This window comes from Ochotona curzoniae, unplaced genomic scaffold, assembly GCF_017591425.1.
Source record: "Ochotona curzoniae isolate NIBS_2020 unplaced genomic scaffold, NIBS_Ocur_1.0 contig_2404, whole genome shotgun sequence".
NCBI lineage: Eukaryota > Metazoa > Chordata > Mammalia > Lagomorpha > Ochotonidae > Ochotona > Ochotona curzoniae.
The window spans coordinates 1,730,821-1,754,095 of record NW_024465451.1 but is presented as its reverse complement, the minus strand read 5'-3'; the positions used below and the strand labels follow the sequence as shown (position 1 = coordinate 1,754,095).

The window sequence follows — 23,275 nt, the reverse complement described above, 5'->3', positions numbered from 1 at the left end:
TGGCCTAGTGGCTAAAATCCTCACTTTGGACCTGCTGGGATCCCATAAGGGCACCGGTTCTAATCCCAGCAGCCCCGCTTCCCATCCAGCTCCCTGCTTGTGGCCTGGGAAAGCAGTTGAGGATGGCCCAAAGCCTTGGGACTCTGCACCTGCGTGGGAGACCTGGTGGAATCCCCTGGCTCCTTCCTGGCTTCTGATCGGCTGAGATCCAAACCCATTGTGACCACTTGGAGAGTGAATTAACAGATAGAAGATCTTCCTTTCTCTTCCTCTCTGTATTTCTGACTTTCCAGTGAAAATAAATCTTTAAAGAAAAAAAAAAACTAATGTCAAGGGTAGGGTTTTTCCTTTTGTGATTAGAGTATAATGTTGATTTATGTGTATTTTATCTAAGGAGCAATAACTTTTTTTATTTTAAAGGTTTGGCTCGCAATAACTTACAAAATGGGAACTCATTATACATTTTGTGTTAAGACTGCTAAAAGGGATCATAAAGCATACATAGTACTCCTGGGACAGTGCCTGGCGTGAAGTATGTCTGCGATTTTAATTGTTGTTGCTGGTAATAATACTGATAGATGAGGCAGCAGGCGATACACCGTAGGGCAGCCTTAGTAGATTGTTTTTCCTTTGACGATTAAATTGGAATTAGGTGAATTCATATTCTATTTCTTTTCATTGCTCAGATTCCTCCCCCTTTTTCTGACTTTTTTCCATTGCCGTCTTCTTTCCATGATGATTCTTGGCACCAGCTGTCTACTCGTATTAGTTTGTGTTTGCTGCTGAAATGGAAACTACATGATCTGGGTTTCCATGTGTAAGCAGTGCTACAGGAGAACAGAAGTGTAAGCTTTCTTTTGTAAAAATATTCTAGCAAAGTCAAGCTAATTAGCTTACTTACGATTTGTTTATTCCGAAGTCAAAGAAGCAGGATAGGGGGTTGGGGGAGAGGGATCCGCCAGCTTGCTGCTCAGTGCCTCAGTGACTGCAGCAGCTAGGGGTGCAACTGTACTAGGACTGGTCAGAATGATCAGTACAGGGATTAGTGGTTGTAAAGGTAAGGGGTAGTAAGCCAAGGACAGGAATGCTTGCGAAGTAAGGCCAAAAGTGAATCTAGATATGATCCCAAGTGACTTTTTTGGTGGGGAGGGATTAGGTTTATTTAAAAGATCCTCAACTTGTGATCTTAGTTCACAGAAACATACTCAGGGTTTGAATGTGCAAAGAGAAGGCGGAGAGAAGTTTCTGCATTCATCTCTGTCCTGGGGAGAGGGGCTGCCACTCCCAGGTACCTGGCTCCTCATGAACCTGGAAAGTGGTGTGGTTACATGATACATACTCATTGCAGGTGAGGCCAATACAGCCTAGGGAAAGGGTCATTTGATTGACAGGTAACCAGACTGTATTAAATAGATTGGGAACGATATGGCTTCTAATTCATGCATCTGAGCTTGCTACCTGCCTGTCCCATTTCATTCCCTCTGAGATTTTCAACCTTTTTTGTTAAGGATTGCTGAGGGATGTATCTTGAGCTCAGTAACTACTGCTGATCTGAGGCGTAGCTTTTAATGTCCTAGATTAGGAAATCTCTGTCTCATCTAAGCTGTAGGAAGTATAGCTGGTGCCATTGGCTATGCCCCCCACATTGCCATTGCCACTTCAAGTAATCATTAGCCCTTTTCAGTGTTTTGAAGTTGCATCCAAGGGCCTTGACTGGTTCACAGAAACAGACGAACTTTTTTTTAAAAAGATTTATTTATTTTATTGGAAAGGCAAATCAGATTTACAGAGCAAAGGAGAGGCAGAAAGATCTTGCATCCACTGATTCACTCCCCAAGTGGCCCCAATGACCGACCAGATTGAGCCAAACCGAACCCAGCAGCTAGGAGCTTTTTCTTAGTTACCCATGCGGGTGCAGGGTCCCAAGGCTTTGGCCTGCCCTCCACTTCTTTCCCAGGCTGGAAGCAGGGAGCTGGATGGGAAGTGAAGCTGTTCGCTGAGACATGAACTAGTGCTTGCAAGATGAGGATTTAGCCATTGAGCTGTCATGCCGAGCCCAGGCCAACATGTGCCACTGTGCATGATCCTGTCCTGCACAGGAGTCAGCATAGGAGACAGCACAGCCTGCCTGTGTGTTCCCATGCTAGGACACACCCGTTAACAGCCTCCACAGGACCCTAGCCTCAAGCCCCTAGCTAAGCTCAGTGGTGCATGGTGGTTGCAGCCTGCCTCGGATATCAGCATCAGGTCTTTTGAAGAGGAAGCACGCTTATTTTTTTATGTGACTGGTTCTCATATGGCGCAGTTCCAATCCCAAGTCCCTTTTCTTTTGGTCTGGGCACCCCTTTTGGCTCACATGGCTTCAGCATTGAACCTTCCTCAGGGACCCCCAGCCTATACAGCTCCAACATCAGGTCCCCTCCCTTTGTGGCTGGGCAACCCTCTTGAGCCCTGTGGCTGCAGCCTCAGACCCTCTCCAGGTATCCCAGCTTGCACAGCATGACTTGGACTTTAGGCTGTTTTTTCAGAAAGGAAAAGGGAGAAGGGAGAAGGGAGATGGGAGGCAGCCTTACTTTTAGTGGTCTCACCGCGCTGTCTGCTCTGTTCCATTGTTTGAAGCTTAATGTTCAGCAATGTCTGCTTAGGGAGCAGAGAACTTTGTAGCTTCTGAAGTAATGTAAATTTCTATTTGAATTAATGACCTCTCATGGTTGGGAATACTTACGTACTTAAGCTTAGTTTTCAATTTATTGTCTTTGAATAGAATGTAGGCTGGCAAAATAAGTGGATGGATGAATGACACGAATCAAAATAGGGAGCTAAGAGAGAAACAGAAGACCATTGTGGTGTGAAAGTCAAGAAATACAGGAATTTCAGAGGGCTTCGCTTAAGGCATTTTTTGAAGAGTTATTTGATTTCTAAAAATATAAAATTACTTGGGCTGATTCATTGGATTTTAGGAGAGATACAAGTTCCTGAATGGATGACATGGAGAATGGAAGTTCCTCTGAATTGATCATTCAGTTTGGAATGGAGGCCATGGGAAAATGCCTGTGCATTGTCATACTGTGCTTCAGGATGTTGTACGGATGAAGATATTCCTGTTGTGTATATTGGCTTCGTGTAGGAAGTACTGAGCTAGAGAGGGTCTTCCATTCCTCTTACTCTTTGGATAAAGAAAAATTACTCTCTGAAGACAAGGAAAGAAAGGCTGGATATTTGGAGTTAAAGAATGTATATTTATCTGAAAAGCAGAGTTACACACAGAGAGAGAGAAGAAAGGATGTTATTTTGGCTGGTTCGTTCTCCCAGATGGTTGCAGTGGCCAGGACTTACCAGGCCAAAGCCATCCTGGTCTCCCGTGTGTGTCTATAGAGTCCTGAGTACTTGAGTCATCTGCTGCTTTCCCAGGCGTATTAGCTGGGGGCTGAATTGAACTGCCACTTAGGGATTACTGATGTCACAGGTGAACTCATCTTGCCACAGCATTGCCTGATCGAGATGTCTTAAGAACTTATATAGGATAACATGTGAGGCAGATAAAATTAAGCACCTATTAATTGTTGGACATATTGGCATGGCATTACAGTAAACTTGGAAAACAGCTCAGTTTGGCAGAGCAGGAAACGATAAAGCATATGACTTCCATACTAATTATGGGCGAGGGATTTGGGATGTGATAAATAGGACTTAGGCGATAGATACGGCAGCTGTTGTGAGTTCTAGTCAGAATCCATCTCTGTTGGAAGAGAAGTAGATGTTGAGGCTGACAAAAGGAAGTTCTGAGGACCAGTGCTGTGCAGCAGCGTAGTGCTTCGCTTCTCATCCACCTGCCTGCTAATGCACCTGGGAAAGCAGCGAAGGATGTCTCAGGTACTGAGGGAGGGACACAGGAGGGAGACCCAGAGGGAAACTTGGCTTGGTCCTGATCTCATCCTGGGTGTGAGAACACCTGAAGACAAATTTCTCTCTCTTTTTGGGGAGGGACAGCAGCTGTAAAAGTCCTGAAGTGGAAGGACAAAATCTACAGCATTGGCCAAGTGGCCTCAAAAGAAAAAGAACAGGAAATAATGTTGTGGAACCGGAGGAGATAAATGAAGGAGGATTAGTAAGTAGTAATCTTAGCAATTAAGATTAAGCTTCCCGCAGCTGACTGCTGGTGTGGAGTTCAAGGCTCTGCTGAGGTCGGTGGGCACATTCACTAGGATGGTAGCTGATAGCCAGTTTTTTCATGTCTTTGTTTCCCACTGAACTTATTTGCTACAGTGGTCTGTATTTTCATTCTTGAATTTTTCTTGTTTGTTGTTTCTGCAGCATTTGTTCTCATGGAGTTTGTTTTCAGGGAACAGTTTTGTGTGGAGAATCTGCCTGATGTTCATGGCCATACTATATATAGTTATCATCATAGACGAAGTTTCTGCAGAGTTAACAAAACACTTTTATGAGAATGATTTGGTTTGTCTGATTCTGCCATTTCTGGGTGAACGTGTAAAATAGGGATTCTGCTCTTAGAAGAGGCAACTTCAGAAAGTGAAGTTTCTCTGTTGACTGCAGAAAGATGGTGGGGCTGCTGCTCAAAGACGGAACAGGACTCCTGCATAGGTGAGGCAGAGGGACACACCTTGAGAGGAAAGGATTAGAGGTGCTGGAGAGAGAGCAGAGGGAGAGACTTGAGAGAATGTAAATAAGTAATATGTGTGTGTGTGTGTGAGAGACAGAGAAGGTGGGGGGAGAGGGTTGGGGAAGGGCTGGAAGGCAGTATAGAAGCGAATGGAAGAAGATAGACACACCAAGATGAGGAAGTGAACATTAGGCAGAGAGATAGAAAGAGAGAGAGCAGCTTCCAAGGCAAACGACTGAGGCTGGGAGCCAGAAAGCAGTCCAAGTCTGTTTACTTAAGTTTCAGGAGCCAAGTGCCTTGAGCCGTCCCGGTGCCTCTGTCTCTGCGGCAGCTGGGGCTGGAAGCAGACGTTGATCTCTGGCATTCCGGTGCAGGATGTGTTGGCCTAAATAGGATTCTACTAGGCAGAATGCCTGCCCTGTAAATATTTTTTGAAATTTATTGTTATTTATTTTTTTAGAGATAGAAGTGAACTTTGGAGAGAGTGAGTTTGTGCACAAGTAGCCTTTGAACTTTAAATTGGAAGATCTAGGTTAAGATCTTGGCAATAGGGGCTAAAGTTGTGGCATTGTGGGCTAAGCCAGCACCTGTGGCACTGGAGTCCCATATAGGGGCTGAAGCATTTTCTGCTGCTGCACTTCCTAGCCAATTTTCTGCCTATGGTCTGGAAAAGCAGTGGCTGATGGCCTAAGTCCTTGGGCCCCTGCACCCACATGGGAGACCCAGAAGAAGCTCCCGGCTCCTAGCGTCAGATCAGGTCAGCTCTGGCCATTGTGGTTGTTATTCTCCTTTTCAATAAAAATAAAATAAATCCTTAAAAAGATCTTAGTGTGTTTTCTCCTGTATTGTTTTCTACTTAACGGTGTTTTAGGTGTCATTTTATATTCAGTTTACTAATCTCTTTTTTTTTCTTTTTAAGATTTATTTATTTTTATTGGAAAGTCAGGTTTACAGAGAGAGAAGGAGAGACAAAGATTTTCATCCATTGGTTCTCTCCCCAAGTGGCCGCAATGGCCAGAGCTGAGCTGAGCCGATCTGAAGCCAGGAGCTTGGGGCTTCTTCCAGGTCTCCCACATGGGTGCAAATCCCATGGCTTTGGACCCTCCTGCTCTGCTTTCCCAGGCCATAAACAGGGAGCTGGAAGGGAAGTGGAGCAGCTAGGAAGCAAACCGGTGCCCATATAGAATCCCAATATGTGCAACATCAGGATTGAGCCACTGAGCTTTCGCACTGGGCCTGAATCTGAACATTAAAAACATTTTTTTTTCTTATTGCTAATATAAAGATAACAAATGCTGGTCCAGGCACGGTATCATGGCAGCTGTAGTTCTTGCCTTGCACATGCTGGGATCCCATAGGGGTGCCAATTCTAATCCCGGTGCCCCCACTTCCTATCTAACTTCCTGCTTGTGGCCTAAGAAAGCAGTTAAGGACAGTCCAAAGCCGTGGGACCCTGCACCCACGTGGGAGACCTGGAAGAGGCTCCTGGCTTCAGATCAGCTCAGCTCTGGCCATTGCTGTCATGTTGGGAATGAATCATCAAACAAAAGATCTTCTCTGTCTCTCCTCCTCCCTGTATATCTGACTTTCCAATGCAAATAAATAAGTTTTTAAAAAGGTAATAAATGCTTTACTAAAGTATTTTAAAAAAACATAATATTTTTGTATCTATACTTTTAAGATGTTTATTAGCAAGGGATGGAAGCCAGGATTCCAGAATGTAGGTAGTAGGGAGCCAGCACTTGTGTCCTCTCCTGTTCTCTTTGTAGGCGCGTTAGCAGGGAGGCTGACCTGAAGCAGCAGCAGCTGAAACTCAGATCCATACTCTGAGGTGGGATGCAGGAATTTTAGTAACTTAACTATGCTACAACACCTGCCGCGTAACTGAATTTTTACGTAGCATCACTTCAAAAAAGTTAAAATTGTCAGATGAGGCTGGCAAAATTTAGTAAAATTCAAGTTGTTTCTCCTAAGTGTATTCTGATTCATGTTCTTCCTATGCTTCCCAGAGCTCTGTGCTTGGCGGTGACCTGAACTTGGTGTTTTCTCACGGCTAGGGATTGTGTGCCAGCAGTAGGGAAACTGTGGCTCAAGGCAGAGATTTTGACTGTTGCTTCAGGCAATTAGATCCCTCCCCACAACCCCCAGGTGGTAGGCTCAAGAGCCTTTTGTTATTTAAGGGGCTATGCTCTTGAATCCCAGGGATGGGCCAGGGGCTGTAATCTCAGTCAGTTTGCTGCACCAGCCTGAGTAGCTAGGCATTCGACTAGTGGATGAAGGAGACTTTGAAATGTATTTTAAATAATGTGTTTCATACTTAACCCTTGGTGTTGATAATATCTTAGGGTCCTAACTTTGAGGGACAAATAAATAGAAGTCTAAACTTACGCTGTGAGAAGGAGTACGCTTAGTGACTAGTAACATTGGTTGGGATTCTTTGGATCTGTGCTCCCCCCTACCCCACTGGCTTCAAGGATCTTGTGCCCAGAAGTTTTCTTGTTGAAAAATGTCATTCTTTTATAGTGTGCGATATGCTTCCCTGAGGCCTACTAAGGAAATAGTGGATTGGATCAGAAATGAGGTCCCTTGTGTGGCCAGAGCTCAGAGAGAATCAATGACAGTGTTGACTCTCTAATCAGGGATAGATCACGTAATCGTTTCCAGGCATGGTTGCTTTTCAGCTTGTAATTCCCTACTCATTCAATGAAAATGTGTGAGAAAAAGCTAACAGTTCTCATGTGATGGTCTTTTCTTTTTCTGAATTGTGTGTTTTTCATGTTTTGAAACTAAAAGGGAATGGTAGGGGAGAAAGCTGAACTCTGGTGATTAAAGGTAAGTGAATATTTAATTTTAGTCCCTTAATTATTGCTGTTTAGTCTTTATCAGTATCTGAAATTAAATATTTCAAAGTTTTTCAGTTATGTCACGTGTGTGCAAAATTCATGTTGCTGAGTGAGAGCCTTTCCCCTCTATTCTGCACAACAGGTCCGTTCTATGGATGAACTGAATCATGATTTTCAAGCACTTGCTCTGGAGGGAAGAGCGATGGGAGAGGTAAGTGAACTGGTGTGTCAGAAAATGGGTGAATATTTTTTAAGGGAAGGTTGGAGTTGTCTTTCATCAGATGTGTCCAGATCTAGTCTCAGAAGTATGTGCTTGCTGTTCCTTGTTGCCATCCTCATGATACGAGTGGGATACTGGAGGATTTTCCCTTTACTATGTATTATAGGAGTCCTAGCCTAATGTCAGAGTAAAATGACCACCAGAATGTGAAGCACGAATGAGTAAATATATTAATTAACTGCCTATGGGTTGTGGCATTAAAATGAAAAGCTGCCCTCCTGTGCATTAGCTGCTGTTCTCCTTGCCTCATTTCCCTGGGGCAGGTTCTGTGGGAGTGGAAAAGGGGGTTGCATATTAGCTGTTACTTGGAGTAATCTGATAGCCTGTTTTTGCAGTAGTTCTTTTTTCTCACAAGGTGCTTAGGACTACATTTGAAGGGGTTTCAAATAATTAAAGACATTAAAGGTGATCTCTTAGAGCACATTCTCAAATAAGAATTTTGCTTTGTTTGAAGTGTTTTAAGCTTAGGAAAAACAGCATTTGTTACCATTCGTTGCAATGATGGGAAGGCTGTCCTAATTCCAAAAGGAGGTTGAGTATAGATACTTAAAGTCCAGCTGACTTTGATGATTCTAGTTACCAACAATAAGTATGCCTTGAGGACAAAGATGGAACATAGAACTCGAATTAGCTACTTTACTTAGGTTCACAAATGGCTGTTTACTTGTGATTCTCTTGTTCTGGAATGTTTTTCTCTTCTGTTTTATATTTGTTTGCTTCTCAAAGCTCCTGCATCTATTTAATGTTTTGAAGAAAGGAGCACTGTTTCACGCTAGATTTCTCCTGTAAACTATTCATCAGATACATTTGCTCTTTGATTTGGCAAGTATTATTTGGTCCAGGCACTGTGCTAGATTCTGAGGATTCACAGTGAAGAATGGTAAAACATGTTTGTTGCTAGTCTTTTTGGTTAGACAGTGAATAGTTAAAAAGTTTTGGTGTTTTGGTCCTAAGTTCCTGGCTTCCTTAGTTACAAGATTCTGTTTCCGACTTTTCTGAATCTTCTGTGATCACAGGGTCCTGTGTCCTAGCATCTTGGGTTCATGAGTTTCGCATTTATTTTTCCTCTAGACTTTTAAGAGATGATTGTATTCTGTGCCTGCCTAGTATCATTGAAACAGTGCACATCAATAAACCTGGTATGGTTATCGAATAAAAGACTTTGTATTTAATTTCTGGAAGCCAAAGCTAAAGCTGAAAGGTTTGTTAGATGTTAGAAGCTATTATAAACTACATGTATCTTCTTACCCCACTCCTTTAATTCTAACCTAATTTAACTTCACCAAAAATTATTTCCAGTTTTAAAAATTGGAGCCAAAATTAGGAATAATACCCTTTTTCTGTTTTGTAAGAAGGAGCTTACAATATCTGAAGACTTATTGCATGTGGAATTGAATAGGTGGTGATTTTAAAATAACAAGTTGACAGTATTAATCTTTCAAATCATTTTTTTCTCCCAGAAGTGACATTTCTGATGCATGTGTTTATATATATTCAGGCAATAATTATCTGTCACTTTTTTCTTTCCTGCTGATTCACAAAGTAACAGTGACAGTTACCATTGTGCACCACTTTCTAGTTGAGACCTGGAGCAACCACCATTTGTTTATATTACCTTATCAGTAACACCAGGAGAACAGTTCTGTCCAGATAAAGAAGCTAACTAGAGCAGTGAGTTGATTTGTCCTGGGTAACACATCTGGTAAATGATAGAGCTGAAATTCTCACCTGGTTTCTACTCTAAAGCACATGTTCTTAATTAGGATAAATAAACCTAGAATTTGTAAAATAAGTGAGAATCATTTTTGTTAGCTTTATAAAAATTGTTATTTTTGGGATAGGATGTGTGAAATGTTTGATATACCTACTCCCCAAATACATACACCTTACTGAAGTCATCATTATTTTTAAAAATGCATTTATTTGAGTGTGAGTGTGAGAAAAAAGCTCAAAGTAGGGAACTCAATCCAGGTATCTCACATGGTGACAGGAACCCTGTTGCTTGAGCCAACAGAGTTGCCTCTTGGGGTCTGCACTGGCAGAAAGTTGGAGTGAGGAGCTGGAGCTGGCTAATGGGCAGGCACTGCTCTCTGGAGCACAGGCATTGGATGGCTGGCTCAGCTCCTGCCCTGGGCACAACTTTGAATGGAGCAAGATGTTTGTTCAAGGAATTCTTTCTTTAGTTAGTTGAGGGAAAAGGAAATGCACATGAAAACAAGCAAACAAACAAAAAACAAAACAAAAGAAAGCCCAGTTTGCTTTTTTTCTAAGCATGGTCGGAGTCAAGAGATGAAGAGGTCATTGTTGGAGATGGCTTTTTGGGAGGTGTAATATTAGGAAGCAGCTTCTACACCAGTTAGAATTTGATTCAGGAAGAATTTTTTTCTGTTCTTGAACAAAATGGGGAAGGACACAAAAGAAAAAAAAGCTTTTATAATACAGATTCTGAGAGGAAGTATATATAAATATAATACAAACTAAAAGTTCAAGGAAGTTTTATGGGCTTTCAAGTCAGCGTGGTTTTGTTGCAGCTAACTTTTGTGTGTTTGTACAAATGCATTTATGTGCACCTTACACAAGTGTATGAATTTTTGTTAGGGTAGATAATCCCTATACGCATGATGTAAAAATATTTAGAATGAAAATAATTGGATCCAAAGTATTCAATTTCTAGTAGTTAAAGCTAGTGTTGTTTGGTTGTTAGATTTCTCTGTCAAAGCCACTACCACACTCTTGGTGCTACATCAAAAGATTTAAAGCATTTCTCAGAAGAAATCTTGCTAAGAAGTGGCTAAACTTAGATTTTACTTCTTTGCTAGTTGTGCTAGGGATAGCTCTCGTTGAGGAAGGACTCAAAATACAGTTGCTAGGCTCCTGTTCTGGAGAGGGAACAAAATAAATGTAAATGCCTGAGCATCAAGTTCACCCATTTTGAAGTATTTCGTTTACTTTCCTGTTAAAGTCACATGTGCATGAATAGCTTTAGTTGATTGAAGAAATTAGCCTGTTGGTTAAATGTTCCAGTTGGTAACTATATAGTACAAAGGGTGGTTCCCTGACCATGGATTCGGGGCTTAGTTTCTACATTGGTTTGGTGTATGGTGCATTTACTCACCTGCTCTGCTATTGGACGGACAGTGTGAAAGCATGGATTTATAAAGAGGGAAGGAACTCTAATTGAGAAATACTTCGAGAGCCTTAACAGAAAGGCATCTTATTCTGCATAATTGACTTTTTAACTTTTAAAGAGCAGAAACCATTTTTCTTTTTAAAAGAGTTTGTAATGCTTTACATGTAAATAAACTTGACAGCTTCCAGGGTAGTTAAGATAGTAGTGGATACTATCTTATTTCTGGAATAAAAGTAATGTATTTAAATATGTGGCCCTTCATTTTTGTCTTAGAAAAGAACTTATCCTTGGTAATAGACAAATTTGTAAACCTGATGAAGGCAATTTGGAAAGTACTGTTATATATGGAGTGATAAGGAATTCTACTCTGTTCATTGGAAGTATAATAAGGTGAGCCATCTTACAGCTACAGATTCTTGTTAGACGTCCGATAGGAGTTCTGTGTGTAAATGTGAGACAGCATAGTGGCTTGTGGAGAGGGATATTTGATAGTGATTTAGAAGAGCTCCTAAAGGGTGGCAAAGCTGAAAAAAATAATGATAGTACTGGACCAGAACCTTGGATTCAGTTTTGAGCCTTAGTAAGCACAGCTCATCATCTTGGACATTACTTTTTCCTGTTTGTAAGTCAAAGAGGTTAAACTGCCTGGGATCTTTGCTGACCTAAGATTTCTTCATAAGAATGTGCCCTTATTTCTTGAGTTCAAAAGAATCGAAAAGAGAATAACCTTTTTTTAGGATCCATCAGCAAATGTCTAAAAGATGCCTTTTAGAATAAATATCCCTTGTGAAATAAGAGGTTAATGGAAGGTTTCATTGGGTTATAGTTTTCATGAACTTTTGTAGATCAGGCAAAGAGGATTTGAGTATTAAATGGGATCATGACTGACTTATTTGAACTTAGATCTCTGTTATTCCAAATCCTGAGTTTTTCTGCTGGTCCTTCTGCATATTCATATCTACTCATTTAAAATCAGCTTTAAGTATCAAGTCCTCTGTACAAGCTTTGCTGCTCTCATCAGCTAGAACCTCTGGAGGGCAATTCAAACAGAATGAAATTTATGTATATATTTTGTTCACATGCATACAGATTAGGTTAGGGGCTTTAGCTATACACTTTGTAAACAACTACTTGGTATATTGTATTGAAAGAATTATATACTTGTATTTATTTTTCTAAGTATGAATTCTTTTTTATATTAGAAATTGAGATCCCTGTCCAATTTGACTAAGATTTTCAGTCCAATTCTTAAGGGATGGTTGTATTTTCTGTTCAGATTACACACTCAGGGATGTGAGGAGAAGCTAAGGGGCAGAGAATACTGAAAGTACTTATTTAATCTTCAGACATGTAGATTTAAAAAATTATTTGGTAGTTTTTTGTAAACATTTGTTGTTTACAAAAAAAATTCTGGTTGTTCCATGAATTGAATCCAATGTGAAAGCAAATTTTATAAAGGGTCTTTCAGTTAATCACATTGATACGCTTATAACATGCTGGGGGTTTGGAAACATGTCTCCATTGTACATACATAAGAGCCATAATGATGATTAGAAACTGAATTACTTTTACTATTTTGCTTATTCAAGCATGTTCTAGGCAGTTTCATCTTGTTTTATGATAGTTTGCTGGTAAGGAACCCAAACACCAAAAGAACTGGTTTTATTTTGATTGCTTAAGTTATGCTGTGGCTCATCTTATTAGAGGAAGTAGTGTATTTTCTTTATTGCTATTTGTTTCTTTAAATGAATGAAAAAGGGAACTTATTTATACTAGGCCTGTGTGTCCTGGTGTAATTACTGAACATAATTAAAAATTCACTGAGGCTGACCTGGTGTTTGGGAAGTTTGAGTATTTGGTTATATCTTGAGTATTAAAATATTCTTCTCTGAGTTGATTTGTTTTTAGTTTTAGGGATTGAAGAGGGTTGGCCACAAACCAATCTAGATATTTTCACTTTTTTTTTCCCATGAGCTTTATAAGTTTCCTATGTGATGTTTGAGTTAGTTATTATATGTATGGCTCTCAAATACTATTATAATAGTCATATATTTATTTAATAAAGCACAGACCTATTTTTAAAGATTTATTTGCTTATAGGGAAGGCAGATTGACAGAGAAAAGGAGAGAGAACAGCCATATGTGACTATGAATTTCCATCTGTTGATTCACGCCCTAAATGCCTGAAAAAGCCAGGATAGGGCAGAGGTGAAACCAGGATCCCAAAACTCCATCTGAGTCACTCATGTGGGTTGCTGGGCCCAGCCACATGGACCATGATCTCTGCTTTCCCAGGCACAAGGGTAGTCAGCACTCAAATCAGTGTTCCTCATATGGAATGCCAGCATTTTAAAATGCAGTTTAATGCATCAGGCCATAACACTGGCCCCAAAGTGGAGACCTATTATACTATTAATGTACTTAAGTGACAGATTAAAGTGTATAGTATAAACTGTATCGTATGGTATATAACAAAACAAACCATGACCCTGTTTATAGGTAGCATAGGTAACCCAGGCACAATAATGTTGTGTTGTTTTTTTTGTTTTGTTTTGTTTTGCTTTGTTTGAGATTCATTTACCTGTTTGAAGGCGTTATGGCGGGGATGTATAGGAAAAGGGAGAGATCTTCTATCTGCTACTTACATTCCCCAGATGGTCAAAACATCTGAGGCTGGGCCAGGTTGAAGCTAGGTTCTTCATCCAGGTCTCCTTTGAGGGCGACAGGGGCACAGGTACTTACGCTACCTTCTGCTGGTTTTCCCAGGCCCTGGTCCTGATCAGGGCAGAAGTGGGGCAGCCACTTGGGTTGTTTGTCACCTTTTAGGGATCCTGGCATTGCATTTGGTGGCTTTAACATTATGCCGCAGTGCTGGCCCAAAAGTGCTGTTTTCTTACATGCTTATTTCTGTATCATGTAAAAAGCATGTTTACCCTGGGTGTTTGAGCACCTTTTGAGCATACCTGTCAGTCTGTCAAGTTAACAAGGATAAGTGTATTTTCACTCAATTCCAAATAATTGATAATTTCAGTGGATTAAGGAATGATGTGCAATAGAGAAATGATTTGTGTCCCAGTGAGATTATCATAAATAGCGTGGAGTTTATGGTGCAGCCAGCATCTCTGAATTTTCATCCATGTCGTTTTGAAGTCTTGCTGTTTTTATGAAGGTATGAACCATATATATTTTTGGCCTTGGTTTTAAGGATGAGGATGACTATTAGTTCCTCAGTGCATAAAGAACATGGGAAATTCTTGTGTGTTTGCGAGTTTAATAGCAACCATCTAATGAAGAGCTAACTGCAAGCTTGTCTTGTTACTATAGTAACAATTAAGGATCAGCAAATTCTTTTTAAAGGTTTATTTTTCATTGGAAAGGGAGATTTACTCCCCAAGTAGTGATGGCCAGAGCTGTGCAGATCCAAAGCTCATCCGAAGCCAGGAGTTTCCCTTAGGTCTCTCCACGTGGATGCAGGATCCCAAGGTTTTGGGTCATCCTTGACTGCTTTCCTAGGCCACAAGCAGGGAGCTGGATGGGAAGTGGGGCTGCCGGGACATGGGATCCCAGCATGTGCAAGGTAAGGACTTTAGCCGCTAGGCTACTGTGTTGGGCCAACCATCAAACTCTTATCTTGACTCTAATTTGAGTCCATAGAGCAAAGTGAGTTTTTTTTAAGATTTATTTATTTTTTATTACAAGGTCAGATATATAGAGGAGGGGAGAGACAGAGAGAAAGATCTTCTATGTGTTGATTCACTCCCCAAGTGCCCGCAATAGCCGGTACTGCGCTGAGAACCAGGAACCTCTTCTGGGTGTCCCACACGGGTACAGGGTCCCAGGTCTTTGGGCCGTCCTCAACTGCTTTCCCAGGCCACAAACAGGGAGCTCGATGGGAAGTGGAGCTGCTGGGATTATAACTGGCGCCCATATGGGATCCTGGCACTTTCAAGGTGAGGTCTTTAGCTGCTAGGCCACGGCACTGGGGCCAAAGTAGATTTTTCAAGGTAGCTCTTTGGACTTAGGAAAGCTAAACTTGAAATACCATACTGTTATATACTTGGATACAGTTTTCTTTTAGCGTTTGCATTAAACAGCTCTGCAAAATAAATTTCAAATCAAAGAACCTTGATGATAAACTGGAGATTGTATACTGAGTGACTTCATTATAATGGGTTTGACAGATTTAACTTCTGAAGTTACAGGGTGTTTTTTTTTGTTTGTTTGTTTTTAGAACCATGCTTTGAAAGTGGAGCATAATCTGGGCATTAGTTCTTACTTCTTCCCTTTCCATAGGTCTCTTATCAGCATTCCCCTTACTTAGACTCCAACATCCGGACTGCCAAAATCCATTTGATTTTTCTTACCTCATTTTGGAGGGGACAGTTAGTTTGTGGGAAATAAATGCTATATGTCAGCGCCGGTTGTGGACCTGGTTCCATGTAGTCTGTATGCATTTATTACCGTCTCAGTGTGCTCCCTCATGTTGAAGGCTCTACGTTCCGAGGGGAGACCTCTTTACTTGCTTTCCTTCCTACCTTCCATGATTGCAGAAAGTTCTTAGCAGTGAACCCAGGCTGTTTCTTTCTCTTCTTTAGGAATTCCTTGAGTATTCTTTTCTTTGGTTCATTTCTGTGTTGTTGGGTTACTGTTCCTTCATTTATCTTAAGTGGGTCATGAGAGCTTATCTCAACATTCCTTGTAATTGTATCTGCTGGATTCTTGTTTTTATTTTTTTTTAAGGTCTTTCAAGGCAGAGTGTGTTACACTTACCGCTATTAAAAGTAGTGAGTAGTGCAAGCTATGCTCTTGAAGGTATGTTCAAACAAGGTTACGGAGAGATAGATATTTTCTGTTTATTGGTTTACTTCCCAGATGGCTGTAGTGACCAGGGCTGTGCCAAACTGAAGCCAGGAGCTAGGGGTTTTGTCCTTGTCTCCCATGTTGGTGCTCAGAAACTCAAGCACTTAATCCATCCTCCATTGCATTCCCAAACGCATCAGCAGTATGAAGTAAAATGGCTGGGACCCACCTGGATGCTGACATTGTGATTTTACCTGCTATGTCTCAACACTGGCTCCAACTTTTCTTTCTTTTGTTTTTTTCCCCCAAGATTTATTTGTATTGGAAAGGCAGATATACAGAGGGAGAGTGAGAAAGATCTTCTGTCTGCTGTTTTATTGCCCAAGTGACCGCCGTGGCTATAGCTAAGCCAATCCAGAGCTCGTTGCCTCTTCCAGGTCTCCCAGATGGGTACAGGGTCCCAAGGCTTTGGACCATCCTCAACTGCTTTCCCAGGCTACAAGCAGGGAGCTGGATGGGAAGCAGAGCCACTGGGATTAGAACCTTACCCGGTGTGTGCAAGGTGAGGACTTTAGCCGCTAGGCTACCAAGTTGGGCCCCAACTTGTAATTTTTAAGAGTATGCTATATTTCAACTAAAATATTTTTAAGAAGTTATTGCTGTGGATATCTGTGTTAGTGTTACAGGTGGCAGCTTTAGTTGGTATTCCCCCAAATTTGACAATAAACTTTAAAAAAAATTATATTATTTATTTTAAATTTGAAAGAGAGAGCACCAGTGAGTTTTACATACTCTGATTCACTTCCCCAATGCCTGCCCTGGCTGGGGCTTTGCTAGGTAACTAGCCTGGCTTTAGCAAAAGGCAGCCTCAGTGGATGGTGGGAACCGAAGTCCTTGAGCCATCACTACTGTCTGCTATAGTAGGGAGCTCCAGTCAGATGCCAGAGCTGAGAATGGAAGCTAGGCGTTCCTGTGTGGGAGGTGAACATTTTAACACTACGCCAGATACCAACTCTTTCAATGTTTTAAACAGTCCTGATTTAAGCTGCAGTTTTGCTTTTTTTTTTTTTCTTACAAATGTTTGAAGCATCTAGTGTGAGGTCTCATCCTTAAACAACTACTATATTTTGTTCCATTTAAAGTCATGCTAAAGTGAAAATCGATATAAAAAAAAAATTGGTTTTGTTGTAAATTATAAATATATAGTTTGTAAGAAGTAATTAGTGATTTCTTTTGTACCAACAAGCAGCTATTTCTCTTTCCAGTCATCGTCCAGAAGGGACACATTCCAAAGGGGAAGCAGACATGAAGAAGGGGCAATGTTTACATTAAAAGTTTTGCCTTTTATTTTGAAATTTTGCTATTTTATAAATATTACATGTAATGATTATGGGTGTTTCTGTAAGCTTTGTCTCACAACTACCTTGTTGAATATTTAGTTTACTTTCAACTTTATTGTTTACACAAATCTTTTTTTCTTTATTATTTTGAAATGCAAAGTTAGAGAGAGAAATTGATCTTGTATCTGCTGATTTCACTACCCACATGGTGACAACAGCCAAGGAGCGTCCAGGCTGAAGCCACTATGCCAGAACTCCTCTGGCTGGTTCTTACACATGGGTGGAATTTTGCCATCATCTGTTGCTTTGTTACACATGTTATGTTATTATCTAGGGGCTGGTTTAAAAGCAGAGCACCTAGGACTAGAATCAGCATCCCAGTGGGTGCTTAACCCACTACATCACAGTGCCTCTTCCCTTACACACCTTAAAAAATTGTGTAAATTTATTGGAGAAATATAGAAACAATGAGAACTCTTGTTTGCTCTATCCTTCTTCGAATGCTACAGTGACTGTGGCTGAAGCTCGGTTCTGGGAGTGCAGTGAGCTCTCATGTCGAGGGAAGGAGTTCAGTTATATCAGCCATCGCCTCTGCCTGATTCACACGAAGAGAGCTGGAATTGAGCCTGGAAGTGGGACACCCAGGCATTCTGATGGGGGAGGGAAGTGGTGGTCTGGGCATCTTAACTGCCATGTCCAGCATCTGTCTGTCTTGCTAGAAAGACTTGCAATGTGGAGTTTTCTTAGAAATTATTTACCTAGCTTCCAAAAGTGACAGACAAAAATGATGTATGCTGGCCCACTTCCCAAATATATGCAGCAGCCAGAACTGGATCAGATTGAAGCCTGGAGCCCAGAGCTGAAGCCAGTTTGCTCAGGTGGGTATAGACCCAATTCCTTAAGCTGATATCTGCTTCACAGAGTACACATTAGCAGGAAACTGAAATTGGAAGTGGATCCCGGGCTGGAATGTGATCCCAAGCACTTCAGTGTGAGATGTGGGCATCCCAGACAGGGTCTTCTAAAAAGTCAGTTTAATTTTTTTAAACATTTGTTTGTTTATTTGAAAGAGATACAGAGAGGGAGAGAGAGGGAAATCTTTATTGACTCCCTACATGGCTGCCATGGCCAGAGCTGGGCTTCTTTGAAGCTGGAAACTAGGAATTTCTTTGGGGTCTCTCTCCTACATGGGTGCAGGGGCTCAAGGACTTGGGCTATTTTCTGCTGCTTTCCCAGGCACACTACTAGGGAGCTGGATTGGATATGCAGTGGCTGGGCCATGAACTGGGCCCATGTGGGATGCTGCTGCAGGAGGCGAAGGCTTAACTACTACCTCCTCTATCCCCTCCTCCCGCAGGCCCAGGCTTTCCTTCTAATAATAGGGTAAATCTTTTGTGTGAAGCTTCATTAGTCATTCATTGTATTTATGAAAGCACTTTACATATTATATGTATATTTTATACTATTTCAGTTTATTTGAAAGCTAGTGCTGGTTATCAGTCAGATATTTTCAGTTCAGTCTGTTCTGAAATTTCGTTTCTCTGCATTGCTGTCAGTTTCTCCTGTTGGATTAAGATGATGAAGAGAATATTCAGTAAGACATTTAATTTCTACTTCTAATAGCTCTGCAGCTATATAGGATGCAAATTAATTTCATTCCTTTTGAGTATAAAGCAGCTGTTGGCATGCCCATGTAGTGTTAATACCATCAGGAAACCTCATTGATGCTTTCTTACTTGAATGCTAATTGTGTTATGATCAAACAAACATAGTTCTTAAGCATCTTGCTGCTTTTTTTTTTTTTTTGCAGTTTTGGTTAGCCCTGTTTTTTTGTTTTGTTTTGTTTTGTTTGGAAAGCAGAGCCTCAGAGGGAAAGGGGAATAGAGCAAAGTCTAAAATGGTTCAGCCCTCAAAAGGCCACAACAGCTGAGACTAGACCAGGCTCAAGACAAGGGCTCTGAGCTTCTTCCCGGATCTCCTACATGGGTGCAGGGCCATCTCACTGCTTTCACAGGCACGTTAACAGGGAATCGATAGGTAGTGGAGCAGCCTGTTCTTGAACTGGTGCCCATATGGGATCCAGTGTTGCAGGTAGCACCTTAATTTGCTGCACAACAATGCTCCTCCTAAAAGTGTTAATTTTACAAGATTTATGCAAAAGGGAGTTTGGTGATGTGCTCATCATGGCTGCCTAGTATGCAGGAGCGTTGTGTAGGCAAATCGTTAGCATTGTTGAGATCCTGGTGGTTACTACTTAACTGACTGCTGTGTGGTTACTGTTAGCATTGTACTTCATGCTTACACACTTGGCCTTATTTAATTTCACAATTATTTGTTTCTTAGGTGAGAAAATAGATAATGCTTAAAATCCCATAGCTGATACTTGAAATCAGGTTAAAAAAAAAGATAGCATTCATGTTTGCTTTGTGATTGTATTACTGATTATTTATTACATAAAGTTTCGTATTCTTTTATAATATAAAGCTTCTTGCCTATTAGGGATGTATGAGATGAGTTTGCAAATGTGGCTTTTTTTTTTGGTCATGGCAAAAAGGTATTTCCAGACCAAATTTTCCCGAGTGGTTATTTGGTTTCTTCAGCCAATGCTTCATTTCTTTGCCTTACCCCCGTGGTTCTAGGTGGACTGAACAATGTAAACTCTTTTCCCCTAAAGATTTGAGAATATCTGCTGTTGTTGGGAACGTTAGACATCTCATTTGACGGGGTATTACGAGGAAAAGTACAACTTTTTTGTGTTCCTAGGAATGTTAGGGCCTTTCCAACTCTCGTTCTCCATTGAAGGTTTCCATAAGTATCCTTGTACTGACTCCAGGCTGATCGGATGGTTGGATTAGGTTGTGCTGGCCAGAGAGCAGTGGCTTAATTGGCTAATCCTCCCCCTTCAAGTGCTGGGATCCCATATAGGCTCTGGTTTGTGTTCTGCTCCTCCACTTTCCATCCAGCTCCTTGCTTGTGGCATGGGAAAGCTTCGGGCCCCTCTACCTGCAGGGGAGATCTAGAAGAAGCCCCTGGTTTCAGATCGGCTCCGCTGCCGCTGTTGCAGCACTTGGGTAGCGGATGAAAAATTCTTCTTTTTCCTTCTCTGTGTAAGTCTGTGATTCTAGTTTACATATAAAAAAAGAATTAGCTCTAATGTGGACTCAACTTTACTGTGTTCAGTGACTAACATGCTTGGGTGTAGGAAGAGGTCGGTTGTCTTAAGATTGCTTGGGAAATGAGTTTGAGCTGAGGAAATGGAAAGTTTGTGTGTGTGAGGATGCTGTAATCAAGTTAGCATCTGTAGAGCATGATGCATTGATTGCTTTTATGGAGATAGACTTTCTTGGTGCATCTTTTGTTCTTTCCCTTGACAGCTAGCTGCATAATGCTGCACATCAGACTTCCCGCATCTCCCCTGCTCTTGTTGGACCAATTTCTAATTCTTGTTACTTTCTTATGACCTGAGCCTTTTTTTTTTTTTTTAAGGTTTATTTATTGTTACTGGAAAGGGAGATTTACAGACAGGAGTGATAGAGATAGAAAGATCTGTCTGCTGGTTCGGTCTCCCAAATGAGTACAATGGCCAGGGCTGAGCTGATTGAAATCCAGGAGCCAGGAGCTTCTTGCAGTTTTCCCACGCAGGGAGGGAGGACCCGAGACTTTCCCAGGCCATAGCAAGGGAGCTGAATGGATAGTGAAGCAGCTGGGATATGAACCACTGCCCATATAGGATACTGGTATTTGCAGGTGAAAGATTAGCCAGTTGAGCCATCATGCAGGTTCCCTAAACTTTGTTTTCAACGAACCTTGTATGACCCTTCTGTGATCTGTTGTTTTTACTTCTTTCAGTAAAGTCTTTGTTTCAGTTTTTAAAGGGATAAGTTGGGACACTGCACACAGCAGTGACTTTTTTGATTGAGTTTAGGTTGGTTTAGGTGTTCATGCCAGAAACTTGGGGAACCAAGGTGTTAGCAGAAGCCAGATGTGAAGTGTAGGCAGCACTTAATTCAGGTGCATAGGGAGGCTGGTTAGGTCACCTCAGTGGCAGCTTCACAGCTTCACAGCTTCTTAGCGTAACAGTTTTTAGGTGATGAACCCAAGTATGGCCTTGTTTGGGCCCTCATAAACTGCCTTTCATGTTTCCAATTAGGGCTGTATTCATATCAGCACTTGATTGGGAAGTCAGCTGCTGAGCTCACTGGAGGTTGATGACATGATACAGGTTTTGCGTATTGTTGGATTGAGTTTTTTTTTTTAAGATTATTTATTTATTTTTATTACAAAGATATACAGAGAGGAGGAGAGACAGAAGGCTCTTCCATCCAATGATTCACTCCCTAAGTGGCCGCAACGGCCGGTTCTGCGCTGATCCGAGGCTGGGAACCAGGAACCTCTTTCGGGTCTCCCAAGCGGTGCAGGGTCCCAAAGCTTTGGGCCATCCTCAGCTGCTTTCCCAGGCCACAAGCAGGGAGCTGGATGGGAAGTGGAGCTGCCGGGATTAGAACCGACGCCCATATGAGATCCCGGCACATTCAAGGCGAGGACTTTAGCTGCTAGACCATGCCGCCGGGCCCGAGGTTTTTGTTTATGAAGAACTCTTGTCGAGAGATGGCCATGTGGACCCCTTCATAGGCAAGCTTAGAGCATGCCAACTGTCTTCATCAAAGTAAGTAAACAAGAGGGCAAGAGAGAAGGGTGTGAGCAAGATGGACATGAGTGTTTTATAACATCCCACTGAATTGCTCTGTGTCATTTCTTAGTAGCAAGTCAGTAGGTCCAGTCCACGGGCAAAGGAGGGGAATTAGGTATTTAGAATTGTTTCAGATACTGCTCCCCTCAGTAATTGGAAACTGTTAGATGGATTTATTTTGGAGGAACAGAAATGTTAGGTCTGTGTAATACCCAGAGACTTTTACAACTTTACTTAGCTCGCTTCTGCATCTGCACAGATACCTTGCTTTGTTCTTTTACTTTCTTTGCAATTTGCAGAGCAGCTTTACAGCTCTCCCCTCCACCTCTCTCCCCTAGTGTGCTGCTACCCTTCTTGCCCGCTTACTTTTTCTTTCTCTCTTCCAGCCTTGCCATTCCAGTGAGTGCTGTTTTTAGTGAAAAGAGTTGATTGAGGAAGCATGTAAAGTTTGCTTTTAGGGCAGCTGCTCCTAACTTTTTGTGATGTATGCTTTTTTTGATTGTACTAGTGGGAGAAACAGTTGCCTGTTGGTATCTAACCTAGAGATTTGAGCTAAGCCTAACCCTAAGTGCAGAGTCCTTAGAGATCTGTTGCGTCTAGTGTTACCTCAGAGTAGAGTGTTGTTAGTAATTTGGCTCATGTGTAGTATGTTGTTGGGAAATTTAACTGTAGAGCAGTCTTGCTTATGTATTTACCTACTGTTGGATGTACACATTTTTACAATCTGGCAAATATCCTGGAAGGCATTTAAAATTATTATTTATTTTCATTTACTTGAGAGAGAGAGAGAGAGAGAGAGAGAGAGAGAGAGAGAGAGAGAGGAGATCTTCCATTTGGTAGTTCCTTTTTCAAATGCCTGCAGTATCCAGGACTGGGCCAGTCTGAAGCCAGGAGCTAGGAACTCGTCCACTTCTCCATGTAGGAGCAAGAGTCCAAAGCGCGGGACATCATCGACTGCCCCCAACCTGTGTCAGCAGAAAGCTGGATCCAGAAGAGGGGCAGATGTGACTGGAACCGGCCCTCTTGTGTGAGATATTGCAAGCAGCAACTTTACCAGCTACCCCACAGTAACCTGTCCCTAGAAGTCATTTTTGAAATCTTGAATTCAAGGCTGCGGGTTTCAGTAAGCACTTTGACAACTTTTGATTCCCATACTTGCTTGTGGAGAAGTAGTTTCGGAAGCTATCCCCTGAGTTTTCAGTAATCACATTGATTCTCTTCCTGTTACACAGAGAGAGCATATAGCAACAAATGAGGTATCCTGTTGTTTCGTTGTTACAGTTGGTACAGAAACAGGTTGTTAAAATGGGTTACCTACAAAATACAGGAGAAAAATTAGAATTATGTTTGGAAAAGGGACAACCAAAAGGGAAAGAAACCTTATTTGTGTAAATTTTGAAGAGGGAAATTTTGAGACAGAAGAGAAGTTATGGAATTCTTGAATTGCCACTTACAAATCACATGAATTTTCAGCATGCCTTACGTAATTTCACAGCTGTTGTGCCTAGGTGTGATGCTACTTGTACATTTATTAAACATGAACTTTGTTGTAGGCACTGTGCTAGGTACTC

At 41.5% G+C, this 23,275-nt stretch overlaps 1 protein-coding gene across 17 annotated transcripts in view; it reads left to right on the top strand.

Annotated features, from left to right (window-relative positions):
• The window catches only part of PUM1 (pumilio RNA binding family member 1), a 109,946-nt gene that overhangs the window by 19,124 nt on the left and 67,547 nt on the right, over positions 1 to 23,275 (top strand). For all 17 annotated transcript variants that reach the window (XM_040974082.1, XM_040974079.1, XM_040974078.1 and 14 more), the window contains one exon: positions 7,607 to 7,675. In XM_040974082.1, the coding sequence (XP_040830016.1) occupies positions 7,607 to 7,675 (69 nt within the window). The remainder of the gene's footprint in view (positions 1 to 7,606; positions 7,676 to 23,275) is intronic.